The sequence below is a fragment of the Dipodomys ordii genome, unplaced genomic scaffold (genome assembly GCF_000151885.1).
Source record: "Dipodomys ordii isolate 6190 unplaced genomic scaffold, Dord_2.0 Scaffold104, whole genome shotgun sequence".
Lineage (NCBI taxonomy): Eukaryota > Metazoa > Chordata > Mammalia > Rodentia > Heteromyidae > Dipodomys > Dipodomys ordii.
Window position 1 is genome coordinate 6856572 of NW_012267320.1, and position 16252 is coordinate 6872823.

General features: G+C 39.5%; 1 protein-coding gene across 3 annotated transcripts; it reads right to left on the reverse strand.

Annotated features, from left to right (window-relative positions):
* Positions 1-3807: 3807 nt before the first annotated feature.
* On the reverse strand, positions 3808-15080 carry N6amt1 (N-6 adenine-specific DNA methyltransferase 1 (putative)). Of its 3 annotated transcripts, none has more exons than XR_001175487.1 (7): positions 14935-15080; positions 12822-12908; positions 11670-11760; positions 9061-9144; positions 7334-7475; positions 6449-6607; positions 3808-6226 (listed from the first exon to the last, which is right to left on the reverse strand). XR_001175487.1 is itself a non-coding variant. In XM_013027417.1 (7 exons), exons 1-6 carry the CDS (start codon positions 15066-15068, stop codon positions 6501-6503), a joined length of 645 nt encoding a protein of 214 aa, XP_012882871.1. In that variant the 5' UTR covers positions 15069-15080; the 3' UTR covers positions 3808-6231; positions 6454-6500. The 3 variants fall into 3 exon arrangements, 1 of the variants encoding a protein (XP_012882871.1); XM_013027417.1 differs by having other exon boundaries at positions 3808-6231; positions 6454-6607; XR_001175488.1 differs by lacking the exon at positions 12822-12908 and having other exon boundaries at positions 14935-15075.
* Between the last annotated feature and the right edge of the window lie 1172 nt (positions 15081-16252).

Genomic DNA, 16252 nt, shown 5'->3' on the forward strand with positions numbered 1-16252 from the left:
TGTAGTTTACTAATCCTCTCACCAAAAGGCATTTCAGTGACTTTTTTTTTGTCATTTTGAACATACATTGTTTATATTCTTCACTATGCTATTTACATACCTGCATATAGCTTCTTCCTTTATCATTCTCTCTCATTTCCCCGCCCTCCCATCTAAAAGTAAGACTTACTTGTTTCTTGAACATAGGGTCTGGGTCCTGGCCCTGAGTTTTGTTCAAGGCTGGCACCTTCTCACTTGAGCTACAGTGCCACTTCTGGCTTTTTTTGGTAGTTTAGTGGAGGTAAGTCTCAGACTTCCCTGCCCAGTTTGGCTTTGAACCTCTGTCCTCAGATCTCAACCTCCTGAGTAGCTGGGATTACAGGTGTGAGCCACCAGCATCTTGCTAAAAACAGTATTGGAGAAAAGCTTGGACAACAATGACTCTCAGACAGATAGACCTTCAGCTTAAGACTGGTGCTGTACCTCTTGAACCATAACTCCCCTTCTGACTTTTTATTGGTTAACTGAAGAAACAGACATGGCCAGGCACATGAGCACACAGTTTCTGCTCCTGCTGGTATGTGATGCCTTACATGCAGCCCACAAGGCAAGCCTCATTCTCTCTTTGTCTGCATGGACGCCAAACACCACAAGGAAAAGCCAGGCCCTGAAGACAAGTTGCATGATCAATGTAACGTCTGGAAGAAGAAATCCTGTTGCACCACCAACACCAGCAAGGAAGCACATAAGGGTGTGTCCTACCGTTACAGTTTCAATTCCTCTGATTTAATATGACCAATTACTTTTGTTTTATAATGGGTTGTCTTAAAAGAGAATGAGACAGATAACAAACTTAGAAGAGCCACGTGGTCATTCATGTACCTAGTGAGACCAGGTGCTTTTGTAGGTCTTGTCTACAACCTAATTATTCTTAATTTTATTTTTTCCTAATTTGCAAAAATGTGTATCTGTAACGAAATACTTAAACCTCTGTAGGGTTGGGATTTTTGTTGTTGTTGTTGTTGGTCCTAGGGCTTGAACTTTTTGGGCCTGGGCACCGTCCCTGAGCCTCTTTGTGGTCAAGGCTAGTGCTCTATTACTTGAGCCACAGCACCACTTCTGGCTTTTTGAGTAGTTTATTAGAGATAAGAGTCTCATGGACTTTTCTGCCTGGGCTGGCTTTGAACCAGGATCCTCAGATCTTAGTAGCTAGGATTACAGGTAAGAGCCACTGGTGCCCGGTGATTTTTTTTTTTTTATCTTATGAAAGTTCCTTGCCCAAAGGGCTTGGTAGAACAGGATGTTTACCCTGGAAACCTTTTATTTCAAGTAGTTTTGATATATACTATATATGTTATACATAACATTTCATATAACATGTTACTGTGGATTGGTGTTTTTTGTGCTGCTCCTGTGGCTTGGGTGCTATCCTTACTTTTTGCTCTAGGTTCCTCTTTACCATTTGAGGCACAGCTTGATTTCAGCTTTTTAGTCGTTAATTGGAGATGAGTGTCACCAACTTTCCTGCAAGGGCTGGCTTTGAACTGAAGTTCTCAGATCTCAGCCTCCTGAGTAGCTAGGATGACAGGCATGAGCCAGCAGTGCCTGGCCCTTTCCCCTTTTATTTATTTATTATTATTATTATTATTTTTTTGTTGGTCATGGGGCTTGAACTCTGGGCTTGGGCACTGTCCCTAAGCTCTTCAGCTCAAGGCGAGCGCTCTTTCACTTGAGCCACAGCGCCACTTCTGGTTTTCTAGTGGTTTATTGGAGATAAGAGTCTCATGGACTTTCCTGCCTGGGCTGGCTTTGAACCATCCTCAGATCTCAGCCTCCTGAGTAGCTAGGATTACAGGCGTGAGCCACCAGCGCCCGGCTTCCGTTCCCCTATTAAAACCTACTAACAATCACTGAGAATTCACCAGCTCTAGCCATGTCTGCTTACCAAACTACAGAGTCACAAGCATGAGTTTTTCCGTTATCACATAAGGGTATTTGTAGTCTATGAAAAATGAGCAGCAAATGACAATAGTGTATTTTTTGTAGTACCAATAAGTTTATTTTCATGTATTTTGTATTGTACAACCTTGTTGAACTCAGATTTTAATAGAGTCCTTAGAATTTTCTACATGAGTGTTAAACAGATGAAGTTATCCACTCTGGATGCCTTTTATTTCTTTGTCTTGGCTAACTGCCCTGGCCCAAACCTCTGTTATCAAAACAGTGGCCCGAGCCACTGCCATACTGATATTAATTGTGGGTTGTACAATCAAGTTTACAGTTGAACTCAGCTAATTAAGTCTAGGCTTCAGTGCAAAGGAAGGTAAGTCATTAGTAGACGGATAGGCTGTAATACACAGAGCATTTTTTATGTGTGCTGAGCTGCTGATAAATCCACAGAGGAATTTCATACTTTCAGTATTCCTGGCATGTTCAGCTGCAAAATCTGCTTTGTGGAAGACCCCTGTCTATTGTTGCATGTTTAGCAGCATCCTTAGTGTCTAACCACTATATCCCAGTGCACCAATCTGGTTGTAACAACAAAATGTCTAGACTTTGCCAATTGTCCCCTGGGTAGTAGATTTGCCTGAGAGCATGGATTAATCAAACACCATTCAGTGAAACATAATGTGAGCCACATGTGTTATTTTACATTTTGTGAGTCTGCATATTAAATAGGTAAGAATAAGTGAAATAATTTTAACATTTTTAACCTAGTATATCCCAAATATTATTTCAACATGTAATAAATATAAAAATTATTAACTCTAAATTGTACACATTTTATAAGTTTTTGGGAATTAGTGTGCAGCTTAAATTGACAATGTACTTCAATAGGGGTATGAAATTTTTATTAAAGATACTTGGTATATATTTAGATTTCAGAAAATTTATGGTTGAAACAGTAAATTAACATACCCCACTTGTTCTAAGCACACTGATAACTTTAATAACTGGATCAAATGTCCATCTTAAGATAACTTTTGTTTCTTATTCACACATATTTTAAATGTCAATAGTCACATATGGCTAGTGGTCATAGTACTAATGGTACAAACCTAACTATAGACAAAAAGATTTATGATGATCTCAAGACTTGGTCTAGACCCTTAAGCTCAGTTCCAAATACTTGACTAGAGTCTTGTTAATAAGAGTTCTGAGATTCTAGTGAATTCTTTAGATGTGTTGTTGCATCTCTTAGAAAGTAGGTATGTTTTTAGATACACTTCTCTGAGCATATGTAGATGACACCCTACCTTCTGTCAAGAAGAAACTGGTATATCTTGATAATGTTCCCCAACAACAGCTAATCTGGAGAAATTTCCACTATTTTTGTGATTCTACTCTGAGGGATCTAATGTTCTGTCATGCTACACTTAGAAGTGGTATGTCCTTTTTTTTTTTTTTTTTTGGGGTCCGGTCGTGGGGCCTGAACTCTGGGCCTGGGCACTGTCCTTCACATTTAGCTCAAGGCTGGTGCTCTACCACTTGAGCCACAGCGCCACTTCCCGCTTTTTTCTTTTTTGCTTATGTGGTGCTGAGGAATCGAACCCAGGGCCTCATGCATGCATGGCAAGAGCTCTACCACTGAGCCACCTTCCCAGCCCCAGAAGTGGTATGTCCTTTTTAACAATTTTTTTTTTCTAGTCCTGGGGCTTGAACTCTGGGCCTGGCCTCTTGTCCCAAGCTTCTTTTGTTCAAGGCTAGCACTCTACCACTTGAGCTACAGTGCCACTTCCAGTATTCTGGTGGTTCACTGGAGATAAGTCTCGCAGACTTTCCCTTGGCTGGCTTCAAACCTCAATTCTCTCAGCCTCCTGAGTAGCTAGGATTACAGGCATGAGCCACAGGTGCCCAGCTGACATGTCCTTACTTTGTCCATCTATATATATAGAACATCCTCTATAGGAATTTAGAAGAATGTTGGGACCTGTTAAGTGCTAATTCCCCTGAGGTAGTGTTACTGGATTTTGTAAAGTTGTCCTGGATTTTAGACAAGATAGGACACTAATTTTTTCCCCGTTGCTCTTCAGTTTGCAGATATCATTAATCAGAGTTTCCTGTTCTTAGCAAATAAGGACACTTTTGGTCTTATTTTTATGTGGATAAGTGATCTTACCTTGAGGTCTAGATTTTATCTTTTTCTCTATAAGGCCAGAATTTTAAGATGTTGGTGGCATTTGGGAGATCTAGAGTGGCATCTCTGAGTTTGTTTTCAAAAGGACATGCTTGTTTACCCTTATATAAGATCTTGGTGACATCCAAGAAATATTTTTGGAATTTTCTTTTGTCTGTTTTTGGAGATTGCACTTACTTTTGTTTATAATTAAAATCTTGTTCAATCTGTAAGAAAAAGGATTCTAAGTGGCCTATGTAGTACATTTTCTAGATTTAAACTCTTTCACTTTAATTTCTCTAGCTTCTATATTAGGCTCCATGGATTTAAACTTAAGCACCAACATGCATGCATATACCTCAGAAAGATCAAAGGTAATACTGTTGAGTCATAAAAGGTCCTCTATCTTAAAGGTACACCTCAAAATCAAATAATATGACACTTAAGAAGTTCTTTACCATTTAATATTCTGCATTAATCTCTTAAGTTGCCAAGGTAGAGAAATGCTTGTCTTGAAAATACAGCTAATGTTGAAGTATAATTAATATATTGTAGTAAAATGTAAATTAGGTGCAACCACTATGGAAATCAGTCTGGACATCCATTAAAAAAAAAAAAACCTGATAAATAGAACTACTATATGAACCTGCCCTGCCTTTCCTGGCTTATATTCAAAAGATACTGGCATACCCATATTTATGGCAATACTACTCACAATAGCTAAATTTTTGAATCACCCTGGCTCATCAACTGATGAATGCAGAAAATGTGGAATACACATACACAGTGGAGCCATCCATAAAGAACAAACTTATATTGCTTACTAGAATATGGATGGAACTGGAAATTATGTATAAAATGAAATAAGCCAGAATGACAGAGACAAATATCACCTATTCTCATACAGGGAACACAAAATAAAAGGACTTTGGGTCTCTATCTGGAGAAACTAGCCTGGAAAACCTACTCAGACAAAGACATGCTACATGTACTGAAAACAGAACAGTAAAATCTTGGCAGAACCAAAACTTTTGAAGATAGAATTGAGAGCCATGGTTATTTCATCTTGGAAGGACTGATTCCTAATCAAAACTATTCCAACATCTGCCCAGATGAATTTCAGAACTGCTTTGGACCACTGATTCTGTTGTGCTGTGTTGACTGTGCCAGTCAACATGTGTCACACCACTGTCTGCTGGCTTAACAGCAAATAACTTGTCTCTAGCTTCATAGGGAATACAGGAGGCCACAGGTGCACGATCATATGGCCTAACGGGCACAGCATCCTGCAAAGCAGCCAGGACCAGTCACAGAACCTTCTCTTCTTCTCTTCTGGGAGTCTCACCAACATTCTTTTGGGGTCCCTTGATAAATGAGCCGGCATTATACCAAAAGAGATACTGTCCCCAAAACCCCCAAAATCTACATTTTTTTTTTTTATCTTTTGGTTTAGGAGTGACTAATGCAACCACTTACCCTTCACCTTGGAGGAGTATTTCAACATGTCCCATATCACTGTACCCCACAGTGGAAGACCGTGTTACTAGTCAGACTTCCTTCCTAATGCCAGCCTCCTACCAGAAAAGCCTACCTACTTGATTCAAACACTGCAGTACCAGTGTTATGAAAAGTATGGCTGGCACACCAGCTGCAACTACATCACCACTGATGAAATCCACTGTCAGTGTCCAACATCATCACTGTACAAATCCAGAGGGCACGACCAGAGTTAAAGACCATGTTATTTATCTTCTGAAGTTCTCTTCCTTAAAAAAACACACATTCAGGATAAAAACTTCTGCAACTTACACTTTTTACTTTAAGTAAGGCATCATGGATGCTTCTGGTTCAAAATATACAGACCTGACTCATGTTTAATGGCTGTGTATTGAAATTTAACCAATTTCATTTCTGATTGACAGGAGGATTCACTGTTTTGATATTATAAGTAATGATGAAATGAACACCTCATCTATAAATATAACATGTATAAAATGTAAATTATAAAAATATGTATATTTATATTTACTGTCTTGATTTCCTGGTGAATTTCCTGATGAAAGTGAATGACTCATCTTTTGACCTCTTGGTGACAAACTTCTGGTAAAATTCCATAAGCAAAAGAATGACTTCAGGGCTGGGAAGGTGGCTCAGTGGTAAAGCGCTTGCCTTGCATGCATGAGGTCCTGAGTTCGATTCCTCAGCACCGCATAAGCAAAAAGAAAAAAGCCAGAAGTGGTGCTGTGGCTCAAGTGGTAGAGCACTAGCCTTGAGCTGAAGAGCTGAGGGACAGCACCCAGGCCCAGAGTTCAGGCCCCACGACCGGAGCCAAAAAAAAAAAAAAAGAATGACTTCAGCTTCTAAATATACTGCGTGCATTCAGTTTCCAGTGGTTCCCAATATATTATGACTTGGTGAACTTGAGGACTGAGAGGATTTCTTGTCCTGCTTGCCTGGAAAGTGCAGTGGTCCCCTGGAGACCTTTGGTGTTTAGTGTTTTCAAAATTTCTCCTGGAATGAAAATTAGAAGATTAGATTAAAATACTTGTGATATGTATGACCACACTACACTTTTATAAGATGACAGATTATTTACCAGTTATATTCATCTAACAAAACAATGCATATCAAGTAAATGTCTATTATAAAAAACTTGAACTTCACTTTGTTTTTTGTTTTTTTTTTTGGGTCCGGTCGTGGGGCCTGAACTCTGGGCCTGGGTGCTGTCCCTCAGCTCTTCAGCTCAAGGCTAGCGCTCTACCACTTGAGCCACAGCGTCACTTCCGGCTTTTTTTTCTTTTTGGTTATGTGGTGCTGGGGAATCGAACCCAGGGCCTCAGGCATGCAAGGCAAGTGCTCTACCACTGAGCCACCTTCCCAGCCCCCTTCACTTTGTATTTTTAAGGTGTTCCTGAGAATTCTAATCAGACTGAGGTGTTCAGGTATTTGATACTACCATGTCCAGCTTATGAACTGGGATGGAGGTCTCAATGACTTTTTCCTCGGCTGGCCAGCAAAAATATAAATAAAACAATAAAATCCTCTGGACCTCTATCTCCTGATTAGCTATGATTACAGCCATGAGCCACTATAACGGACCCAATAAAATATGATTATTTTACCTATTAAAAACCTCCTTTTACATGAATTTTTGTTGATTAGCTATTGCTACTTTATACTTTGTTTTTCTGTTCCCAGCAAAGTAAATAGTTAAAAAAAATAAATGGTCTTTATTACCTGGATTGTTTTCTTTTATGGTAACTAGATAGAACAGTCCTCTTGGGGAAAGTAGATCAGATGCTAATGGGAAGAATTTGTCCATGACTTCCCGACCATCTCTGCCACCAGCCCATGCAGCTTCTATTCCTTGACTTCCTACCTGTGGCCAAGTAGAAGAAATGCTGTTTTCTTTTGGCTCAAGTACCATTTAGATTACAGATTGTGTCCTTCTGACAGGTATTTGTACCTGACATTTTATTTGGTTTCCAGACCACTGACTGGTATTTTTTGTATTTCCTAGTACTTTACTGTGTAAAACATTCTTTTAACCTACTAGGCCTATCTGTTATACTTACCTTAGCCCTACTCTCTTAGCTAATTGCTTAGCTCATGGGAATTAGGGTGCCACATTTATTCAGTGCTTTCTTGAGTCTCAACTGGGACTTCTCAGGCTATGGTCTGAATGTGTCTTCTCAAGGCCTAAGTGAAATTCATAGGTTAATAGTGTTTGGAGGTGTAGTCTCTGGAGGTTAATAATTAGGGTTGTGTAAGGTTGAGGGTAGGGCTCCATAGTGAGCTTAGTGGCTTCTAGGAAAGGTGAGACAGATCTGTTGGTGCCTCCTCCATGCAAAGACAGCACAGAGGTCCACCCCAGAGGCTAGCACCCAGATGCTGGACTCTGCAGCCTCCAGAAATGTGAGAAATGAATTGTTTTCTCTGTAAACTGCTCAGTGGTGACACTGTGTTAAAGTAACAGAGAATGGATTAAGATGCCCCACCTTGTCACAAGGATTTCCTTCTCTCTCATGAGTTCATGTGTCAGTAGAGCCAGTAGCTTAAAAGCCAAATAAATCTCTTCCATCTCGGTGTAGAAATAAGTGTAATTTTTTTCCCCCTGTTCTTTTGCTTGCTTTAACAGTTTGCTGATTTTTTTTTAAATTTTATTTTATTGTGAAGATGTACAGGGGGGTTAGTTTCATGAGTAATGAGTACATTTCTTATCAAGCATTGTTACCCCCCCTTTTGTTTTTCTCCTACTACCCTTCCCTCCCCCACTCAAGTTGTAAAGTTCATTTCCAACATAGTGTCTTGTGAGTCTCATTGTTGCAATGAGTAATGTTTATTAGCTTTGCCAGAAAATAACCATGGAAGAATGAGAGAGGAACAATGTTTAAAGGAACCTCATCCTAGTCACTTAACAAACTTTGTCTGCCTTGGTCTTTCCTGGGAAGAGGTTAATATGGTTTGTATCCCTTCATTATTGTGATTTTAAAAAATGATATATTACAACTTTTTTCCTTTCTCTACTTAAAATGAGAGGTGGTCTTACTTGTATACTTTTCTGATACCTGTGAAAGAGAGAAGACTTCCAGAAGAAATTGCCATGTGAATTTATGGTTGCCTAAAAAATATAATTTACTATGTTTTATACATTTGTTATCTATGATAACTGACACACATACAGATATACGAATATATGAACTTAAACACCATTGACTAATTTGTGTAAGAATTCTTTCTATGCATCACAACTTGTCTTCATTAGTTTTAAGTTCCTTTCCTATGTCAATCATTAGAATCTTAGAATCTGATTATCAGCTTTGATTGACAATCCTGATTAATGATCAGGATAAAATCAGAGCAGTGTGTGAGCAGCAGGGGACTAATGCTATGTGATGAATTCTACCTTTCTTCAGAAACAAGCTAGTTAAAATATTACTAATTTGAACACTGCTACACCTTACCTCTTCAGGTGGAGTCACTACATAGGGGGGATTAAACACGAGCAGGTCAACTTTTTCTTTCAGTCGTGGTAACAAGCCTTTGACCTAAAAATTATCCAATTTAAATTATTAAATAGTAATTTATAATAATTTATAATTACAATTAATTTACAATATTTATAATTAAATTATAAAAATGTTAAAAATATTCTATGTTTTTAGAAGAAAAATGTTGATGGAGCTATATTTCTAGGCAGAAATGAATGTCAATACATCTTCATTCAGATGGAGATAATATGAATTTCAACTAAAAATAAGACACTGGTCACCAAAGCCTCTGGTTTTAATAGTACATTGTTGACACTCTAGTTCATTTTTTGAGTAATAATAAAACTTTTATTCTTTAATATATATTTACAGTATTTACTAATTTAAGTGGTATTTTCTATAGCCACGCGAAATATATGAATTACAGAAAATACATCTGAATGAAGGAAAACATCATTCCAACAGTGGATGGACTTTTTGTTTTTCTTTATTTGTAGATATATTGGCTGAAAGAATGAATGTCATTGAAAATAGCAACTGGCATTTTGAAAATTTTTAAATGTAATTTTTCTGTGGAGCAACAGAAATGCTTTTTAAAGAAAGTACATTTAGGGTAAAGTGCCTTCAAAATATTTCCTCTGATTCAGTTAAATAACTAAATATTTTAAAAATCATGCTTCATTATGCCTTCACAGGAGTAGGAAAGTAAAAGTACTTTGTTTGGAAGCGATCTCATCCCCCAATCCATTTCCTTCAATTACCCTTACTGTACTCTTACCTAGGAATTCACAGAACACTCAAATGTCTGAAGGCATTACCTAAAACTTCACTAACATTATTTATTTATTATCATTCCTTAAATGTGCCTTTTTGGTTAGGTAAAGGTGAAAGAAGGGTTTGTACTACCATTTCTTACTATGAATGGAAAATCAGTATTACTTTCTGGAAATAGAAATAACTCTTAAGAGACAAGATCTGGGCTTTAATTCTGGATTTAAACTTTTATTAACTTTATGGCTTTCAAACAGATTCCTCAGCTCAGTTTCTATATACGTAAAAATAGATTATTCTGTCTCTGAAGTTTTACTGCTTCATAAAAAAACACATAATACTAATTATGGACATACTAAAAACCAAGATAAAAAAAATTTAAAAATCACCACACTGATCTCAGGTGAGTACCTTTGTTGATACTCTAAATTTTACTGGCAATAATGACTTTGTGTCTTTTTTGGATTCCTTCAGAGACATCATTTTTATATTAAAAAAAACAAGAAAGCAATATTTATAAAGAACAGGTCAAGATACAGGAGGTGTTTTATATTTCTTATGTCCAACTGTCAAGTTTTTATAATTTTTGCTTATAAAAAGGCATTTCACATTTATAACTGAAACTCCTCCACAAATGAAGTTATCCAAGCCTTATTAAAATCATTAAAATATTTTTAACAAGGCAACTTAAAAATGTATGTCAACATCTTTTTTAAAAAGTTGTTCTGAGGGGGCTGGGAGGGTGGCTCAGTGGTAGAGTGCTTGCCTTGCATGCATGAGGTCCTGGGTTCGATTCCTCAGCACCACATAAGCAGAAAAAGCCGAAAGTGGTGCTGTGGCTCGAGTGGTAGAGTGCTAACCTTGAGCTGAAGAGCTCAGGGACAGCGCCCAGGTCCACAGTTCAAGCCTCACAACCGACAAAAAAAATAAATAAAAAATTGTTCTGTAGTGGTCATTTATTGCCTTTTCTTGCTCAGGACCCATTCCCCGTTTCTTCTGATTACATCTTCTGGACTTATTTCAGAGAAGCTCTACCACCTGTTGTCTCTGTGTGTGTGCGTGCACGTGTGCACGCGCATGCTCTTCTCTGTTCAAGGCTAGTGCTCTACCACTTGGGCAATAGCTCTACTTCTGGCTTTTTGGTAATTCATTAGCGATAAAGAATCTCAGCGTCAGGGCTTATGCTGAACTGTGATCCTCCAGATCTCAGCTTCCTGAGTAGCTAGGATTATGGGCATGAGCCACTTGACTCCAGCTCCTCCTGTTATTCTTAATCCAAGTGGGTCTAGATAACTTGGCTTGTGACCTGGGTTAAAGTTGATCACTTCCTTATTCCAGACTGAGAGATAGGTATACCCAAACTGATCCAAATACTCATTTGGAGTCTTCTGATGGAGCAATGAAGTTGAGAACATTCCTTTCTTTCTGGAGTTGCTGAGAAGTAAGATATGGTCATTGGAACATGTTGCTAATATGAAGCAGAAGACTCCTTAAGCAAACAGCCACCAGAGAGAAGTTCAGAGGTAAGAAAAAAAAGTGTGTGTAATCTCATTAAATTTCTGGAGCCAGCTGTTCCTGAAGCTACCAACTTTTAAATTAAAACCATTTGGGTTAAAGATACCTGACTTACATAAGCCAGTACAAATTTCCTTTGAAGTACAAAGAAGATGGGTTATATTAGTCAAGAATTTGTTTTGTATAAAGTATAGTGAGTCAAAAGTTAATTAGCAAAGTTTCTTTTAGGTTAGAACATCCTGATTTTAGCTTATTTTAAAAAGAAACTGATTATTAGATAAGAATCAACAGCTCACCAAATCTGTAATTATTGGTTGAATTTGGACTTTGTTACAGCGTGCTGTCTCCAGGGTACAGGCTGCTGCATCAGGGTTGATATCAGTGCACCTATACAACAAAAGAGAAAATTGTATGACACAAACATACACACTATATATGCATGAGACAAATCTGTTCCTAAATAATTCAACAAATGTCCTTTTCAATCTACACAGTCAGGCAGGTGCTGGTAGCTCATGCTACTCAGAAGGCTGAGATCCAGAGGATCACAGTTTGAAGGATCACAGATGAGGCAAAAAAGTCCTCTGAGACTCCATTTCCCAAATAACCAGAAAGAAGGCAGGCCAGAAGTATGTGGCTCAAGTAGTAGAGTGTCAGCTGAGTAAGAGAAAATCCTGAATTGAAACCAGAGAAAACAATACAAAAAAATCAAAAATAAATTACAAGGAGCAGATAGTGGGAAAAAATTAGAATGTGTCAGTAAGAAAATAAGGAAAAAACTCATTCTAATGTGCAAGAGAATACATATCCATACTTCACATTTGAAGGAATTTTTCTATGCTGCCACTGAAAAGCAAGAAATAGAAAAAAACCCTACAAGAAACACACTTTAAATTTTATTATGCATGATAAAATTTATTGCTGTTTTACTCTTTTCTATGTTGTATGTTTTCAATTTTTCTATAAAGAAATTTCAGCAAGTTTTTTTTTGTTTTGTTTTTTTGCGTCTAGTCGTGGGGCCTGAACTCTGGGCCTGGGCGCTGACCCTCAGCTCTTCAGCTCAAGGCTAGCGCTCTACCACTTGAGCCACAGCGCCACTTCTGGCTTTTTTCTTTTTGCTTATGTGGTGCTGAGGAATCGAATCCAGGGCCTCATGCATGCAAGGCAAGCGCTCTACCACTGCGCCACCTTCCCAGCCCTCAGCAAGTTTTCAATTTTCTAATAATCAAATTATTTACCTAAGAAAGACTCAAATTCAGAGACCACTTGACATTATGTTGCTTCTACCATTATATAGTATGATGGAGCAGTTTGAACATAAAAGTTTTAATTTAGGGGTAGGCATACTTAGCAATCAGGGCCTTTGTCTTTAAAATAAAACCTATTCAAGGGGTCATACTCATAATGAACTTCCCAGCAGAAGATTTGGATGAAAATTAGGGACTTACATGTATAAAGCCTGAGGACCTATCATAGATGCAAGGAATGCAGACACCACACCGGACCCTGACCCTATTTCCAGGCAAATTTCCACTCTAAAAAAATGAAACAAAGTATTACTATAGTAGTAGTAAATACACTAAAGAAAGTAACTTTCATGCTTTCTGGCATGCACTTGATTAATACTGCATTTTCTCAAAATTTCTACTACTCTGAGTCTGTGCCATATTGTATGTCTATAAAATATATATAGATTGCAAAAGGTGGTACCCAATTTCAACAAAACTTAGTGTAAAGTATGCAGGGTAATATTAGTTTAGGTTGCAGATACTGATAGAAAAGATACCATTTCACAAAGAGCTCCAATTATGACAGGGTTAACTTTATTTCAAAATTATTCATGAAAGTAGTTTGTTACATTAACCCTCATAAATTCAGCTGTATCCTAGGAAAAAAAGTTCCCCAGTTTATTAATAGGTTTATTGTGGCAAAGATATAGCATATTTGTACAGCAATATACTGTAACAAGAAACTATGAGTACCTGATCTTAGAATGATGTTAAATAAAATCTTCATTCTATTGTATATATCTTTCAACTAAGTTTATTCCTTGCTTATAATCTTGTACATGTGTTTATTTTTTAAATTATCATTCAAAGAATGGCTTGATAAGAGAGGGGACTTTTCTAGCTCTTAATTTCTCAACTACACAACAAAAAGATATATATATATATATATATATACGTATATTTAACTTTGCAACTTGTACTTGTTCATGCAACTGAGAAGCCTTTGATGGGCCATTGTAAGGGCTATAAATCTTACCAATAGCTTCTCTGTCAAAATATCATGATCTCATAATTAGAATTCCAAGACTGGAAATACCTTAGATTTTATAATAAAATCAGCTTCTTTTACAACATGCTTTGCAATGCTATTTGTGCATTGCACCTGGGATATCTTGAGAATAAAAGTCAAGTTATAAAACAGTACTGTTCCATACTATATTACAGTAAATTCAAAGGTTCCATCGTCTATGATGAACAAGTTTATACATGGAAAAATATGAGTAACTTTAAGACTGATAAATAACATATAAGGGCTTTGAAACCTGAGTTTTGTATCCTTCTAAGGAAACTGTGACCAAGTCTAGATCATTAAATCTTGGGGACCGGATTCTTTTAATCAGAAAATTAGTGTATTTATATTTTGGGCATTAAATTCTAATTTTAATTTAAAATCAGTTTAGCAAGCAATTCCAAATTGGAAAGCTAGGATAGGTTCTGTAGGTGGTTTTATTTATGTGTAACTTCAAATCTGTCACAACAATTCTAACTGCATGCAACTCAATTTTTTTTTGGGGGGGTGGCTATGGGTCTTGAACTCAGCGTGCTGTCCCTGAGCTCTTTTGCTCAAAGCTGGCCCTCCACCACTTTGAGCTACAGCCCCACTGAGTCTCACAGCCTTTCCTGAACCGCGATCCTCAGCTCTCAGCCTCCTCAGTCCTAGGATTACAGCCCTGAGCCACCAGCGCCTGGCACAACTCAATTTTTCAGTTAAATGAAAAACTCATTTGCTCTAGCAAACGTGTCAAGGGCTCAGCACCCACGTAGGGCTGACGGCTGTTGGTTCAGAGTACGTCATTGAGCGGTTTGAACACACCGCCACCCTAAAACTCATCTCCTTATCTCTTCTGGTTCTTGTCTTTTAGTAGCAGGGAAGGATGCCTTGCTTGTCCTGAAAAAAATCAAACCAGCCTAGCTGACTTTTAAACATTTACCCAAAACAAACCCCCCAAAACCCTCCGCACACCTCATGTTAGTAATAAGCAGTATTTCCAAATGTGTGGCACTCCAGTCACTGCAGGGTCATAAATTCGAGACCAGCTACAGCTCAAGGACCTACAGTAACACCTCTGCCAGAGAAAGACGCCTGGCACACTAGAAAATCTCTCATTCGCGACTTTCGCTGTCAATCACCGCCCCTGCGAGGTCCCGCCTCCCGCACCAGGCCACGCCCCTGGAGCTGAGTGCGGTCCGGGGCTTGGCGCCTGTCCGGGCCGCCGCTTCTCCGGAACACCTCCCATCCCCTCTCCGGCTGCTGCCTTCGCTCTCCTCGCACCCCGCCAGCTCGTCCGCTGCAGCCTCGAGCGCGTCCAGCAGCAGGAACGTGTCCTCCGCGGGCTCGTACACGTCGCGGAACACGCCGCGACCCACGTGTCCATAGAGAGGCGTGGGGAAGCTCGGCGCCGCCATCTTCCGCCGCTGCGTCCCTGGCGCGTGTGCGCCTGCGCGGCGGTGGGCGGGGCGCGGCGGTGGGCGGGGCTCCGCCGGGCTCGGTGGTCGCCGGGGTGGTACTGCGGTGTCCCAGGATGCGGGGGGAGTTCGCGTGGCTTGCCTCCTTTACTTTCGTTTTAGGGTTTCACTTGACCTTTAGCACTCCTTTTGTAAATGTTTTGGGGGGCGGGGTGGGGAGCGGTCCTGGCGTTGGAACCCGAGGCCTGGGGGCTGTCCCTAAGCCTTTTGCAGCCGCAGCCTCACTTCCAGCTTTTGGTGGCGATCAACGGGAGATGAGAGTCCCCGGGACTGCGCTACCCGGGCTGGCCTCGAACCGCGATCCTCAGGTCTCAGCTTCCCGAGTAGCTGGGATTACAGGCACTGAGCCTCTGGTGACTTTTTCTTTTTAAATTTAAACAGGATCCTGAAGCTCAGACCGGGTCTCGTTTCTCTACAGGTTACAGTTCTGCTGCTGGGCCCCTGACGCTGGGCTTCCCGCACCCGCCACCCTGGCCAGCCCCGCCCCGGGCCTCCCCCGATTAGCATGGAGTAGTGGTGAGAGGAAGTTCCCTTTGGACCGGTGGTCCGTGTGTGCAGAGCATGTGTGCAGAGCACGTGCCTTCCTCAGACCTTTTTTGATACGTGCTGATCGTTCCAAGGGGTTTCACCAAGCCATTTCGCACGTGCATCTACATTTTAATCAGCCTGGGCACTTTTTCTCCATCTCAACTGAACTTGAGCGTTAAGTTCAACATTTTTGAGCATGAATATTGACTTTTTCATTTTTTTATTATACTTATTTCTGTGCAAGTGCTGGGGCTTGAGCTTCAGAGCCTGGCCACTGTCCCTGAGCTTTTTTTTTTTTTGCTCAAGGCTAGTGCTCTACAACTGGACCCATAGCTCCACTTCTGGATTTTTAGTGATTCATTGGAGATGAGTTTCATGGGCATATCAGCCTGGGGTTGGAATCTCAGATCTCAGCTTCCTGAGTAGCTAGGATGACAGGCATGAGCCACTGACACTTTTGACTAAAAGATACCTGATTTATATAATTCAATACAAATCCCTTGGAACTAAACATAAGGAAGGTTATATGACTCAATAATTTGTTTTGTATAATCTAGTTAAAAATTTTAATTTCTTAGTGAAGTGCATTACAAAAA